Source organism: Dipodomys spectabilis, unplaced genomic scaffold, assembly GCF_019054845.1.
Source record: "Dipodomys spectabilis isolate Male_0828 unplaced genomic scaffold, ASM1905484v1 ptg000225l, whole genome shotgun sequence".
Lineage (NCBI taxonomy): Eukaryota > Metazoa > Chordata > Mammalia > Rodentia > Heteromyidae > Dipodomys > Dipodomys spectabilis.
In genome coordinates, this window is record NW_024870902.1 from 4,440,514 (window position 1) to 4,453,771 (window position 13,258).

Sequence of the window (13,258 nt, forward strand, 5' to 3'; positions counted from 1 at the left end):
TCGGAGACTTATTCTCTGAGTTAACCAACACCTTCAGCAAATTATATTTTCTATTTTCTATATTGGGCATCTATGATGTGAGTTTTTAAAATAACTCAGCTAATAAGATTCGAAACAGCATTCATTTCAAACCCACATGTGCCTCTTGCTGAATCTCTTTGTTTCTGTAAATAAGTTACCAAACAAATATTACTGCAATAGTATTAAAACCTTAGCAATAATTTGTATTTTCTATCAATAAAATATCATGTTACAAGAAATTAGTTCAGAATAATTTTCTCCAGCCTCTAGAGTGTACATATTTTTTGGGGGGGAGGGTTTCCTCTAGATGCTAAATTTTAAAAAGTAACTTTCACAGGTTTAGGAGTACATATAAACTGGGTGGTTTTATGTAAAAATATTTGGTATATGTGCATTGGATTTATTTAAATATACAATTAAAGTACAGTTATGAATAAATAAAAATGGGGGAAGCAAGTAGGAGATAGAATAGTTTATTCCATCAATACCACATATAGAAATCTCAATATACAAAAATAGCTCTCATCCAACAAAATTGGCATGTAAAGATTTAGCTGGGTAGTGGTGGCTCACACCTATAAACCTACCTACTCAGGACACTGAGAGTTATCATTCAAAACTAACCCCAAGGGGCTGGGAAGGTGGCTTAGTGGTAGAGCGCTTGCCTTGCATGCATGAGGCCCTGGGTTCGATTCCTCAGCACCACATGAGCAAAAAGAAAAAAGCCGGAAGTGGCGCTGTGGCTCTAGTGGTAGAGTGCTAGCCTTGAGCTGAAGAGCTGAGGGACAGTGCCCAGGCCCAGAGTTCAGGCCCCACGACCGGACCCAAAAAAACAAAAAACTAACGCCAAGCAGGAAAGTCTGTAAGACTCTTATCTCCAACAAACTACCAAAAGGCCAGAAATGGAGCTGTGGTTCAAGTGGTAGAGCACTTGCCTTGACTAGTAAAACTCAGAGACAGTGCCAAGGCCCTGAGTTCACATCCAGGACCAGAAAAAAAACATCCTTAAGTAAATTTACAAAGGAGTTCTAATTCAACATGCTAGTTTGTGAGTGTAATACACCTTGATCAATGTCGCCCCTTCCACCAATATCCTCATTTCTCCTAATCCATCCCCTCAATTTTCCTACTTAAGTTCCTGCCTTTATAGAGTTTATATTTTAGCTTATAGGGTATTCATATCTGTACTCCTCTCTCCTTATTATTATTAAATACCTTCCTCCTCTTCCTATGCATCTTGTAGCTATATTCTGAGGTAGATACCTGTGCTTAGAAAAACTTCACATCCTCACCTCCAATTTACATTCAACTTTAACCCTGTTGAACACAGGCCTCTTGAATCTGGAATCCAAACCAGCAGAAATGAGAGCTGTTTGGGCTGACAGGGGCGCTTGCTCATGAGACCTGTGGAGTGGGCTCTCCTGACCCTCATGTCACATGATGAAACTGAGAAAACGAATCTAACAAAAGAAGTGGTTGAAGGGATGGAGGCATGGCTCAGTTGGTAGAGTGCCAGCCAATGAGCAAGTCTCAGTCTTGGATGAGAGAAAGAAGGAAAGAAAGGAAAGGGAAGGGAAGGGAAAGGAAGGGAGGGAAGGAGGGAGGGAGGAAGGAAAGAAGGAAGGAAGGAAGGAAGGAAGGAAGGAAGGAAGGAAGGAAGGAAGGAAGGAAGGAAGGAAAAGAAAGGAAGGAAGGAAGGAAGGAAGGGGGAGAGAGAGAGAGAAAGAAAGAGAGAGAGAGAGAAAGGAAGGAAGGAAGGAAGGAAGGAAAAGAAAGGAAGGAAGGAAGGAAGGAAGGAAGGGGGAGAGAGAGAGAGAGAGAAAGAAAGAAAGAAAGAAAGAAACCAAGAAAGAAAGAAAGGAAGGAAGGAAGAAAGAAAGAAAGAAACCAAGAAAGAAAGAAAGGAAGGAAGGAAGAAAGAAAGAAAGAAAGAGAGAGAGAGAGGAAGGAAGGAAGGAAGGAAGGAAGGAAGGAAGGAAGGAAGGAAGGAAGGAAGGAAGGAAGGGGGATAAAGAAAAAGAAAGAGAGAGAGAGAAAGAAAGAGAGAAAGAGAAAGAAAGGAAGAAAGAAAGAAAGGAATGAAGCAAGGAAGGAAGGAAGGAAGGAAGGAAGGAAGGATTTGAAACTGCAGAGAAAAATCAAGATGCAAAAATATAGCCCATCCTGGTAGAGAAGAGCGACTACCTTGCTTCTCATGGTGTTCTGAATCCTTCTACATCTTGCCTCTCTTCCCATCTTTGAGGAATAGGCTACATCCCTGTGTCCTTTTCTTTTTGTTCCAAGTTATACTGGATTGTTTTCTGTTCACCAGCCCCTGAAAGATTCTTGGTTGTAACCAGAGGCTAGAGGCTAGAACCAAATACCTTGGTTGACATGTGGATGTTAGCTCCCTTGTCCAGAAGCAAAGTGACCATGTCTGCATGGCCCTCCTGGGAGGCCAGGTGGAGTGGAGTGACTCCCTGCTTCGTCACAATGTTAGTCTCGGCTCCGTAATTCAGGAGTGTGGACGCAATTTGCATCTGATTCTTCTTGGCAGCGATGTGTAAAGGTGTGTAACCATTCTAACACAAGAATGAGAGCATACAGACAGACAGACAGAGAGAATGCTTAACAATTGCTGATATGCATAAATATGTATTTCTAATAATAAATATATAAGTATACATAAAGAAAACATACAAGTATAATCATCAGAAAAGGTAAAATACAAGGTGATAGTTAATCCAGAGTCTCACTTAAATCAAAAGTTTCCCTTCAACCATTCACCATCTTCACCAAAGAGTGTCCCATTAGACCATGAGTCAGTTAGTTACAAGTACAAAGAGCCCAGAGCTGAAGTCTCCTAAACAGTAATAGAAAATAAGGCAGGCTCTTCTTCTACTTCACAGTCCTTTAAGGAGTACCTGAGGGTGGATTTCACATCTTCCTGTCCAGTCTTCTCTTTTCCAGACTCCATTTCCTATTTCTTCAACTCTTCTTGACCGAAGTTCCATTTCTGTGCCTCTCTCCACTAAAAAAAAACTATCCTGAGCTGACTAGATAGTGTGTCACATCGCTGTTGAATTGTGGGATCTAGTACTGCAGGCTATAGTTTAGATGCTGTTCTAGTAATACATAATAAACTGGAATTCTTGCTATGTGTTTATTACTATCTTACTACTAATATGCTTCTGATGGGATTGCACTTTGAGCAATAAATGTTATTGGCATAAGCCAGGCAGTTGTAGAAATACAAAGGTGAGAGTGTCAGAACTGAATTTAAATAGCTGTCTTCAAACAAAAAAAAATTTTTTTTTAAATCAAGCTTCTAGTAACCCCTTGGTCAATGTAAATCTGAGATCCTCTTCTTCCCACAACCTGCTGCTCATAACATGAGGTTATTGCCTCTCATACACTGTTGACAAGAGCCAAGTAGTACACTCTACACTTAAATGGAAACAAAATGAAAAAGGAAATCATTGGAACTAGGGTTAGTCTAGAGCATACATCGTTTTCTTTCCCTTATCAAATCAGGTGGATTTTTTCAAGAGCACTGTGTGAGACAGAAGTAAAAAACAGTGGCTTTGTCACAATGGTGTTAACAGGACGTCGATTTGCTGCTTCTGGTGAGACCACAATAAGAGATATTCTGAGGTCCTGCCACCTCCTTAAATCTAACTGCAAAATGTGCAAAAGAAGGGAGAAGAAGGTGGAGGAGGAGGAGGAGGAGGAGGAGGAGGAGGGGGAGGAGGAGGAGGAGGAGGAGGAGGAGGAGGAGGAGGAGGAGGGGGAGGAGGAGGAGGAGGAGGAGGAGAAGAAGGTGGAGGAGGAGGAGGAGGAGGAGGAGGAGGAGGAGGAGGAGGAGGAGGGGGAGGAGGAGGAGGGGGGGGGAGGAGGAGGAGGAGGAGGAGGAGGAGGAGGGGGAGGAGGAGGAGGAGGGGGAGGAGGAGGAGGGGGGGGAGGAGAGGGAGGAGGAGGAGGGGGGGAAGGAGGAGGAGGAGGAGGAGGAGGAGGAGGAGGGGGAGGAGGAGGAGGGGGGGGAGGAGGAGGAGGAGGAGGAGGAGGAGGAGGAGGAGGGGGAGGAGGAGGAGGAGGAGGAGGGGAAAGAAAAGAAAAAACACTAAAATGCAGTTGTGAGAAGTTAAATGTCTCTGTACCACTCTCCAATGTCAGTATTCCAATGGTCTTATACTATACCCTGTTCCCACTTCTTAAACAAAACATTAACATATTTCTATTTATTTGTAACAAATATTTGTCTTCTAGCTTCTGAAGCAAGCTTAGCAGCTCTCCTAGGTGAACTTTTCAGAGGCCAGTTATAAATCCCAGATGTTCTAGAGGCTAGAGAATATTTCACTTGAGTATATGAGTTTAGTTGAATAAGGGTACATAGACTTTTGTGGACCTTACAAGTTTTTGTTATCATGTTTTGGGCTGTTTTTTTTTTTTTTTTTGTCAGTAGCAGGGCTTGAACTTGGGGCCTGGGTGCTGTCCCTGTACTCTTTTGTTCACAGCTAGCGCTCTACCACTTCGAGCCACAGTGCCACTTCCAGTTTTCCAGTAATTAATTGGAGATAAAAGACTTTCTTGCCCAGTCTGGCTTTGAACCATGATCCTCAGATCTCAGTCTCCTGCATAGCTAAGATTACAGGTGTGAGCCACTAGAACCTAGCTTGTTTGTTGTTTCTTTGTTTGTTTAATTTCTGTACCAACTTTCCCCATTCCTCCCATCTTATCTACCAAGGTTAGGTAAGCTATCTGGGTATTTGTTAATCAGACTCATATGGTTGGAAACAGGAATGCATTAACAACAACAAACACAAGAAGAGACATCATTAATGTGGTGGTGTTGATCTGGGAAATGGAAAGGAGTTATTGGTCTGCAATCCGCAAGATCTGAAGAGTCCTTTACCCCATAGAGTAAAAGTATTTTTAACTAAATAACTAAAACTTACCTCATTCTCCCTGACTTAAAATAAAGACTAAGAGAATGTTCTGAATATTGACAGAAAAAAAAGATGTGAGAGATTCTAAAGATCAAAGGACTGTGTGTTAAAGGAGAGAAAATTATAATGAATAAAAAAGATCTGTGTGCATGTATGTATGTGTACAAATGTACATATATTTATAATTCTTTATAATATCAAGCTTGGTTACATACGAAAGGTATGATACTACACAGAATATGCTTCATATGGAATATTCCATTTAAATATATATATGTATATATACAATTAAATAGTGTACATATCTATTAAAGAAATTAGAAGTCCATTGTGTCAGGATGCAATACATCTGGAGGTTGAAAATGTCAGCTCCAAAGTCCGGAAGCTAACAGTAACTCTGAAATTTATTTAAGAAATACATCTACTTAAATCTCACTTTCTTGTTTGCAAAATGAGAACATTGCAATACAAATCTCATCAGATTTTGCACAGGACTAAATGAGATATGGGGTATACATGCAGAGCATAGTGTTTGGTACATACATGCTGTTCGTTTTTTACCACTTCATCTAATAGAATATGGATATTTTCTCATCACAACAAATACTATTTCTTTTTGTAAATGTTTTTGCCAGTTGTCAGTGGCTTCTGGGATACATGCCTGTAAAATACCAGCTACTCAGGAGGCTGAGGTTTGATTGACTGAGGTTTGGATCCAGTTTAGGCAGATAAGTCCCCAAGATGTTTATTTTCAATTACCCAGTTAAAAAAAAAAAAGTGGAAATGGAGGTGCGACTCAAGTGGTAGTGTGCCAACCTCAAGAGAAAAAGCTAAGGAAGAACATTAGACCCAAGGATTTACTCACACACACACACGCACACACACACACACACACACACACAATTGTTCTCAAAATATATTAGTGACCAGATGAAAACTGTGATGATAACTTCTGTTGTGTGACATTCATATACATGTTCATATATATTTCAAAAGAGCGAGTCAAATGGTGGGAAATGACCTACCAAAAGGCATGATTAAGAGTTCTTTAGGAAGTAGATGCTAGATACACAACCCAATTCATGTAAGGACTTAAAAATCCACACTGCAGTTTGCACAAGTGAAAAAAAAAATTAAAGACAAAAGGAACAAGAGTCTTTCATATAGCAGAATGAATAGCATTCTGTGTTACAGGATGGAAAATGAAACCCACAATGCCTCCATCACATTTCATCCCTCGAAACTTAGATATTCATATCTACAACGTTAAATATTGGCAACCAGATTCGTTCATTTCCATGGCTTAGAAGACCAACCTCAATATCTGCTGACTCTAAAATCCTTTAAAAAGTTTGGTAGAAGCAGCTAGTAGAAACAAAACAATAAAAAGAGATATCAATACCAAGAGCTACAGTGATGGTTGGTGTTAGGGTTGGCATGTAGTTAATATCTGCTGTGATGCTCACCTTGGCAGTGGCATGGGGGAAAGCACCCTTCTCCAGGAGCAGCAGCGCCACCTTCTGGTTGTCATAGTGAGCAGCGACATGGAGCGGGGTAAGGCCATTCTGTAAAGGTGTGTTTAAGTTTCGGCATTAATACATTAGTGTCAGCGGCCCTGCAGCTATGGAGATGCATGGACATTGAGTTCAATTAAGTTGATGTTAATTCATTAATACAGTCAATGGAAAGTAAAGAGTCAAAATAAAGATATAATTTTCATACTGAACGTGTGAATTAAAAAGGTAAATTAAAATTCGCTGAAAATGATTGAGCACACAATTAGCAACAGGCAGTTGGGTGAAACAAGAAGAACAAAAAAGTCTAAACTGTTCACACCTGGAATCCTAGCTACTCAGGAGGTTGAGATCTGAGGAGCATGGTTCAAAGCCAACCCGGGCAGGAAAGGCCGTGAGACACTTATCTCCAGTAAAAACCACTAGAAAGCCAGAAATGGCACTGTGGTATAGTGCTCACCTTGAGCTGAAGAGTGCAGGGACAGCGCCCATGCCCAGAGTTCAAGCCCCACAACCAACAAAAAAAATAAAAAAAGAAATATAACATAGCCATCAAGTCCCCAGTGGCTCAGGCCTGTAACCCTAGCTATTCAGAAGACCTGTGGTTAGAAATCAGCCTGGGCAAGAAAGACCATGAGACTCTTATCTCCAATGAACTAGCAAAGAGCTGGAAGAGGAGCTGTAGCTCAAGTAGGAGAGCAGTAGCCTTGAGCACAAAAGCTCAGGAGAGCATCCAAGTCCTGAATTCAAACCCTAGGACCAGCACTAAATAAATAAACATATAAATAAATGACATTAACATCAACAAGAATTCTTCATAACAGAGACAAGTAAAGGCACCCCTTCTCAACTGGTGTGTGTATGAAAGGTTTTGAGGGGGTACCTCCACCCTGTCTAACCAGCACACATTCATCAGTGACACAAATATTTCTGCAAACATTTGACTGAGTTCCATAACTAAAATACACTATGGAAGTACGGTACGCTCAGGCGAGGATTCCAATGGTGAAATTTCCTCTCCTCTGAAGGGCAGCGGGGAGGTACACAAGGAGGTGAGGCAGATGGATGGAGAGACGAAGAGCTGGCAAATGCGGTGATCAAATTCAGTGTACACAAGTGAAAATGGAGCCGTGTAATTTGAGAGTGTGGATGGGGGTTGGGAAAGCTGGCGGAGAGCAATGGAGGAGGTGACTCAGATGAAGGTGCATTAAAGTGATTGATTGGCTTGAAACCCCTGTGTCCAATTTCTTAAAGGCAATAATAAAGGGAAAAAATAAGGTAAAAATAACATGCATGAAATAAAACACACCACTGAAAGCATGTACCTTTCCTGCAGAGTCTGCAGCTGCACGGCGTTGCAAGAGAAGTTTTGCCACATCCAGGCTTCCATACTTGGCTGCCACATGCAGGGGAGTGAAGCCCTTCTGGAGAATGGGAAGAACAAAATGTACAAGTGATTTTTCCTAAATCCTCACAAAATCTTCATTAAGATATTAAGCAATCTTTGCTGATTTTCCATCTGGAAAAAAAAATGCTGTCAGTATAAAATATGTTAGTCGTAAACAAAGACAAGAATGAAAAAATACAAGCTAACCTTCAAAAGTTTGGTTTGATTTTAAGGTTGTGGAGACTGAAATTGGATGTTGTCAGTTTGGGATTTGTAATATCCACTGGAGCCAGTAAACTGGCTCTGATTTGGACCCCACCTCACCCCCCAAAAAGCCTGTCTTTCCCCCCCCCCTCTAAAATTAATAGAATTTTGAGAACAGCTTCCTCCTATTTCTTACAATCCTTCTTTTTGGTAACACCTTAATTCCAGGTTTCTTTATTTAAATTTTAGGATATTTTGGGAGCTGTGGTTTAAAAAAAATAGAATTCTTTGCAATTCGCTTGACATATTTTCTTTTGCAAAACAAAATTGCAAGATAAGTGGTCTACAGAAGAAAATATACTCCTTATGACAAAGGTCCTCCCCTCTGGCTTTTGTCCCCTTTTTCCAGAAAACTCAGGCTGTCTGAAAGACTCTTTCCTCTTGGAAAATACATCCTACTCTTGGCAAGATGTTGGGTTGATTAACGCCAGATTTTTGAACACATGGAAAGCTGAATGTGCTTTTCAAAGATGGCTGTTGTGCACATTCCTACATACACACACTCCATGTTTGTGTGCTTAAAGAATAGTGGCACAATGGGCTGGGAAGGTGACTCAGTGGTAGAGTGCTTGCCTTGCATGGAGGAGGCCCTGGGTTTGATTCCTCAGCACCACATAAGCAGAAAAAGACAGAAATGGCGCTGTGGCTCAGGTGGTAGGACGCTAGCCTTGAGCTGAAGAGCTGAAGGAAAGTGCCCAGGCCTGGAGTTCGGGCCCCATGACCAACAACAACAACAACAATAAAAAGAATAGTCACACTCTGTGAGAAATGCAAGGACCTTCCTGAACTGAGATCTCAGGGACATACAAAACCTGTAGCATGATCCCAAATCTAGACTCTAGACCAGACACTTAGAACACCATGCTCTTCCGACCCTACAGTGGGGGTTGGGAGTTCTACCCTGACCAGGCCCCTGTGAACACATCGCAAATACACTTACATTCATGCCCCCAACTATAGCTTATCTTTGGGTCATTTGGGCCCTACCATAAACACTGAATATCTCCCCAAGTGCAAAGATCATCGTGTCATAGTTTCACCAGTTTTTCTTTGTGCTTAAAAATTTAAACACACACACACACACACACACACACACACACACACACACACACACACATTTGGTACTAATAAGTCCTTGGAAGAAAGTGGCTCTTCTGGCTTTCTACAAGAGTGTGACAAACATAGGAAGGGTTTCTTTCTTCTGGCATGAGTCCACTTGGAACTCGCATTGGCAGTGTGAGTTCCGCCCCAGAGCAATGCCAGGGTGGTACTCAGGATGAAGGAGAGTGCTTTGAGGCAAGCCACATGAGAATGGAGAAAAAAATGATAACACTTTGTCCATACAGTGATGCTAGAGCAGTGAGTGAACTTTTGGATACATTTGGAAACACAGCTTCAACAAAACTCCATAGAACCCTCACTGTGGAATGACAGTCAGGGTGAGCAAACAGCTCCTGACTCACCCAGCCCTTCCTTTATGAGACACACACTGCGATGTGATCTGCCTCCGAGATTTATGAACACAGCCCTCAGCATGGTGAGTCACCTATTTGTCAGCACTGGCCATGGTTGCTGTTAAACTGCTCTAGTTAATGGTGATTTCTACTTTCCCATCCTCCTCTCCAATGGATTTTATTTTACTTCTAAATATCTTTGAAAGACAAGAGACAACTCCCTTCCTCCCTCCTAGCTAGTATCCTTCCCTCCTCTTCACCCCTTCCTTCCTTCCTTCCTTCCTTCCTTCCTTCCTTCCTTCCTTCCTTCTTTCCTTCCTTCTTTTTCTTCCTTCCTTCCATCCTACTTTCCTTCCTTTTCTTCCTTCCTTCCATCCTTCCTTCCTTCTTTTTCTTCCTTCCTTCCGTCCTTCCTTCCTTCCTTTTCTTCCTTCCTTCTGTCCTTCCTTCATTTTTGGGTTGATCATAGGGCTTGAGATCAGGGCCTGGGCACTGTCCCTGAGCTGTGTCATTCAAAGCTAGTGTGATAACACTTTGAGCTACAGCTCCACTTCTGGTTTTCTGGTGGTTAACTGGAGATAAGAATTTCACAGACTTTCTTGCTCCAGCTGGCTTTGAACCCCGATCCTCAGATCTCAGGCTCCTGAGTAACTAGGATTATAAGTATGAGCCATCAGGACCCAGCTCTGCTTTTACATATCTTAATTCTACTTACACTTTCATCTGAGAAGACCATCATCAGCTCCCACTTAGATTGTTATTAGTATTATATGATTCTGCTTAATTTCTGAATTTCTTGTTAAAGTTCTTTTTTAAAAGTTCTTTTAAAAAGTTATTTTTAAAAGAACTTTTTAAAGCCGTTTAGATTTTCAGATGTCAGGATTTGAATAAAGATAATTCCTTATTACAAAATGTATGTGGGAGTGCATGCACGTGGGTGTGGGTGTGGGTGGGTGAGTGTATGTGTGGGTGTGGGTTTGAACTCAGGGCCTGAGCACTGTCCCTTAGTTTTTTCACTTAATGTTTTCATTCTTATCACTTTAACCACAACTCCATTTCTGGCTTTCTGGTTAATTGGAGATAATGGTTTTATATACTTTGCTGCCCAGGCTGGCTTTCAACTGTGATCCTCAGAGCTCAGCCTCCTGAGTAGCTAAGATTACAGGCGTGAGCCACCAGTGCTTTGGTCAAAATATTATTATACTTATACACAACTATAGTTATACATAACTGGTAGATAGCAGGCAGCTCTCACTCCTAGAGCAATGAGGGCACATCACTGTCTCAAGTTTTCACTTGTAAACTTCCTTCTCCCAGGCACAATGTTTATTCCTACTTACTCTCAGCAAATTGAAATGGACTTTTCATTCATCTGAATGTTGTAGTGTGGAAATAATTTTTCCTTGTGACAAATTCATCATTCTAGATTTCTGTTTCCTTTATCTACTCTTCTGCACTGGCTCATTTTCTATTGCTTCAAAGAGCTGTGAGCATTTGTATTTTATCCTGCTTACCTCTACATAGTGAATTTCAAAGAGAAAGTATAAAGTGAAGGAAAAATGATCTGAATACAAACAAAACCCAGGATGATGGAGGATCTTTGATGTGAGTAGCGATACATCAAGTATGAATCTCCAGCTCGATTGTATCTCGACACTCAGTACTTAGGCCAAGGTATACTTGACAGAGAAAAGACCAATGGTAAGAGCAGGAGCTGGGGATTTAGATGGGGACCAGCTGGTAACTAGGGATGGGGAAATCACAAGAGAAAGTGAACCCCACAGCACACAAAGCTACCAGGAATGCCAGACTCGTAGTATATTTTTTTCCTCATTTGGAATCTGGGAAGCTTATTTTCTTTCTCTTATGATTACATCATAGATTTGACAGTGGAGAGGGAAGAAAAAAGTGCACAGTCCACTTAAAGTCCTAGGAACCAGTATTGGAAATAACACTGGCATTGGGAGAATGAAATGTAGAACTCTGGGGGTTTGGGTGTTGGTGTTGGGTTTTGTTTTGGGGGGGTTATTTTGGTGCCAGTCCTGGGGCCTTGAACTTAGGGCTTCGGTACTGCCCTTGAGCCAGTCCTGGGGCCTTGAACTTAGGGCTTCGGTACTGCCCTTGAACTTTTGTGCTCAAAGTGACCGCTCTGCTACTTGAGCCACAGCTCCACTTCCAGCTTTTTCTGAGTAGTCTACTGGAGATAAGAATCTCACAGACTTTCCTGCCTTGACTGGATCCTCAGCTCTCAGCCTCCTGAATAGCTAGGATCACAGGTGTGAGCCACCAGCACCTGGCTGCAGAATTTTTATATGTACATATACATATGTATATATATAAATACATATACATCTATAGACATATCTATATACATAGATATGTGTATATATATATAAATATAAAATGTGGAGTTTCACATCCTCCTTAATCATATAGCCCATGAATATAAAATGCCCAAAGAAGGAAGTGAGCCATCTGGAGATCCACTCTCCCAGATGCCCATGTCCCGGGCCATCCTCTCGGCCACAGCTACCCGGAAGTCCATCTCCTTACCTTGGTGGCCAGGGAGTGAGCAGCTCCCGCCTCCAGGAGGACAGAGGCCACATCCAGCTGGCCTTCTCGGGCAGAGATGTGCAGGGGTGTGTACCCGTTTGTGGTCGCCGCGTCTGGATGGGCCATGTGCTGTAGGAGCAGCTGGACGATCTCTGTCTTGCCCAGGCGGGAGGCAATGTGCAGAGGTGTCTGTTCCTCCTACAACTCAAGTCAAGTGAGAAGTTAGAGCCCGGAAGACCCAACTCCACGGACCACGTGTGTCATGGTGTCGTGTGTCATGGTGTCATCTCAGAAGCTCCAGGAAATACATCCCCAAAGAAAGCCAGTGTTCCTGCGTCCTCCACACTTTGTATCTTGCTATCCAGGTGACTTCTTGGGTTCTCTAGTTTCTCTTGTTTTTTTTTTTTTCTTAAGTACTGGGATTTTAACTCAGGGCCTTCCCTTGGCTAAGTTGTCACTCTATTGCTTACGTCATACCCCCAACCTTATTTTTTTTGCCATAGTTCTCTTTCCGATAGGGTCTCATGTTTTTACTCCCACGTGGCGTTGAGCCATCACCACTGGTTTATTTGTTGAAATGAGGGTTGTCTGGCTAACATTTTGTCTGAGTTGGCGTCAAACCACAACCTGGCCAATCTCTGCTTCTGGAGTAGCTGGGATTACAGGCATGCGCCACCACACTCAGCCCTAGTTTGTTTTTTGTTTGTTTTTAAATCATACGTACATTCTTGAAATTGTTATTTTCTGGACACCCCTAAAATATTTCCCACCTCATGAAAGAGTCTACCTTCACTTATGTATAAGTGCAAACATGTTCAAACTCACGGCTTTGAGAAGAAGAAATGGAGTCAAGGAATTTTAAGACCCAGATCATCCTCTAAGAGCTTTTTTACTTAAAAGGAAGGATTTATTTCAGGGAGCTGTATCAAGTGAAAATGACCCAGGGAAGCTGGAAAAATTTTGTTCTTACTCTATTCAGTAAGCCAGGGATACAACTGCTGGTCATTTTCTTCAGGGAGAAACTGCATAAAGAAGACATTGTAATCTGGTTTTAAAAGCCACTGTTCCAGGAAATGCTGCTGTTGAGTCTGCAACTCACATCCAGGACTTCAAAGATGAACTGAGGCTCTGGCAATAAGC

At 41.9% G+C, this 13,258-nt stretch overlaps 1 protein-coding gene across 6 annotated transcripts in view; it reads right to left on the reverse strand.

The window, feature by feature from the left end:
- Ank2 (ankyrin 2) overlaps window positions 1-13,258 on the reverse strand; it is a 238,274-nt gene that overhangs the window by 84,155 nt on the left and 140,861 nt on the right. For all 6 annotated transcript variants that reach the window (XM_042697569.1, XM_042697570.1, XM_042697574.1 and 3 more), the window contains 4 exons: window positions 12,119-12,316; window positions 7,786-7,884; window positions 6,413-6,511; window positions 2,385-2,582 (listed from right to left, as the gene is read on the reverse strand). In XM_042697569.1, coding sequence (XP_042553503.1) covers window positions 2,385-2,582; window positions 6,413-6,511; window positions 7,786-7,884; window positions 12,119-12,316 — 594 coding nt within the window. The remainder of the gene's footprint in view (window positions 1-2,384; window positions 2,583-6,412; window positions 6,512-7,785; window positions 7,885-12,118; window positions 12,317-13,258) is intronic.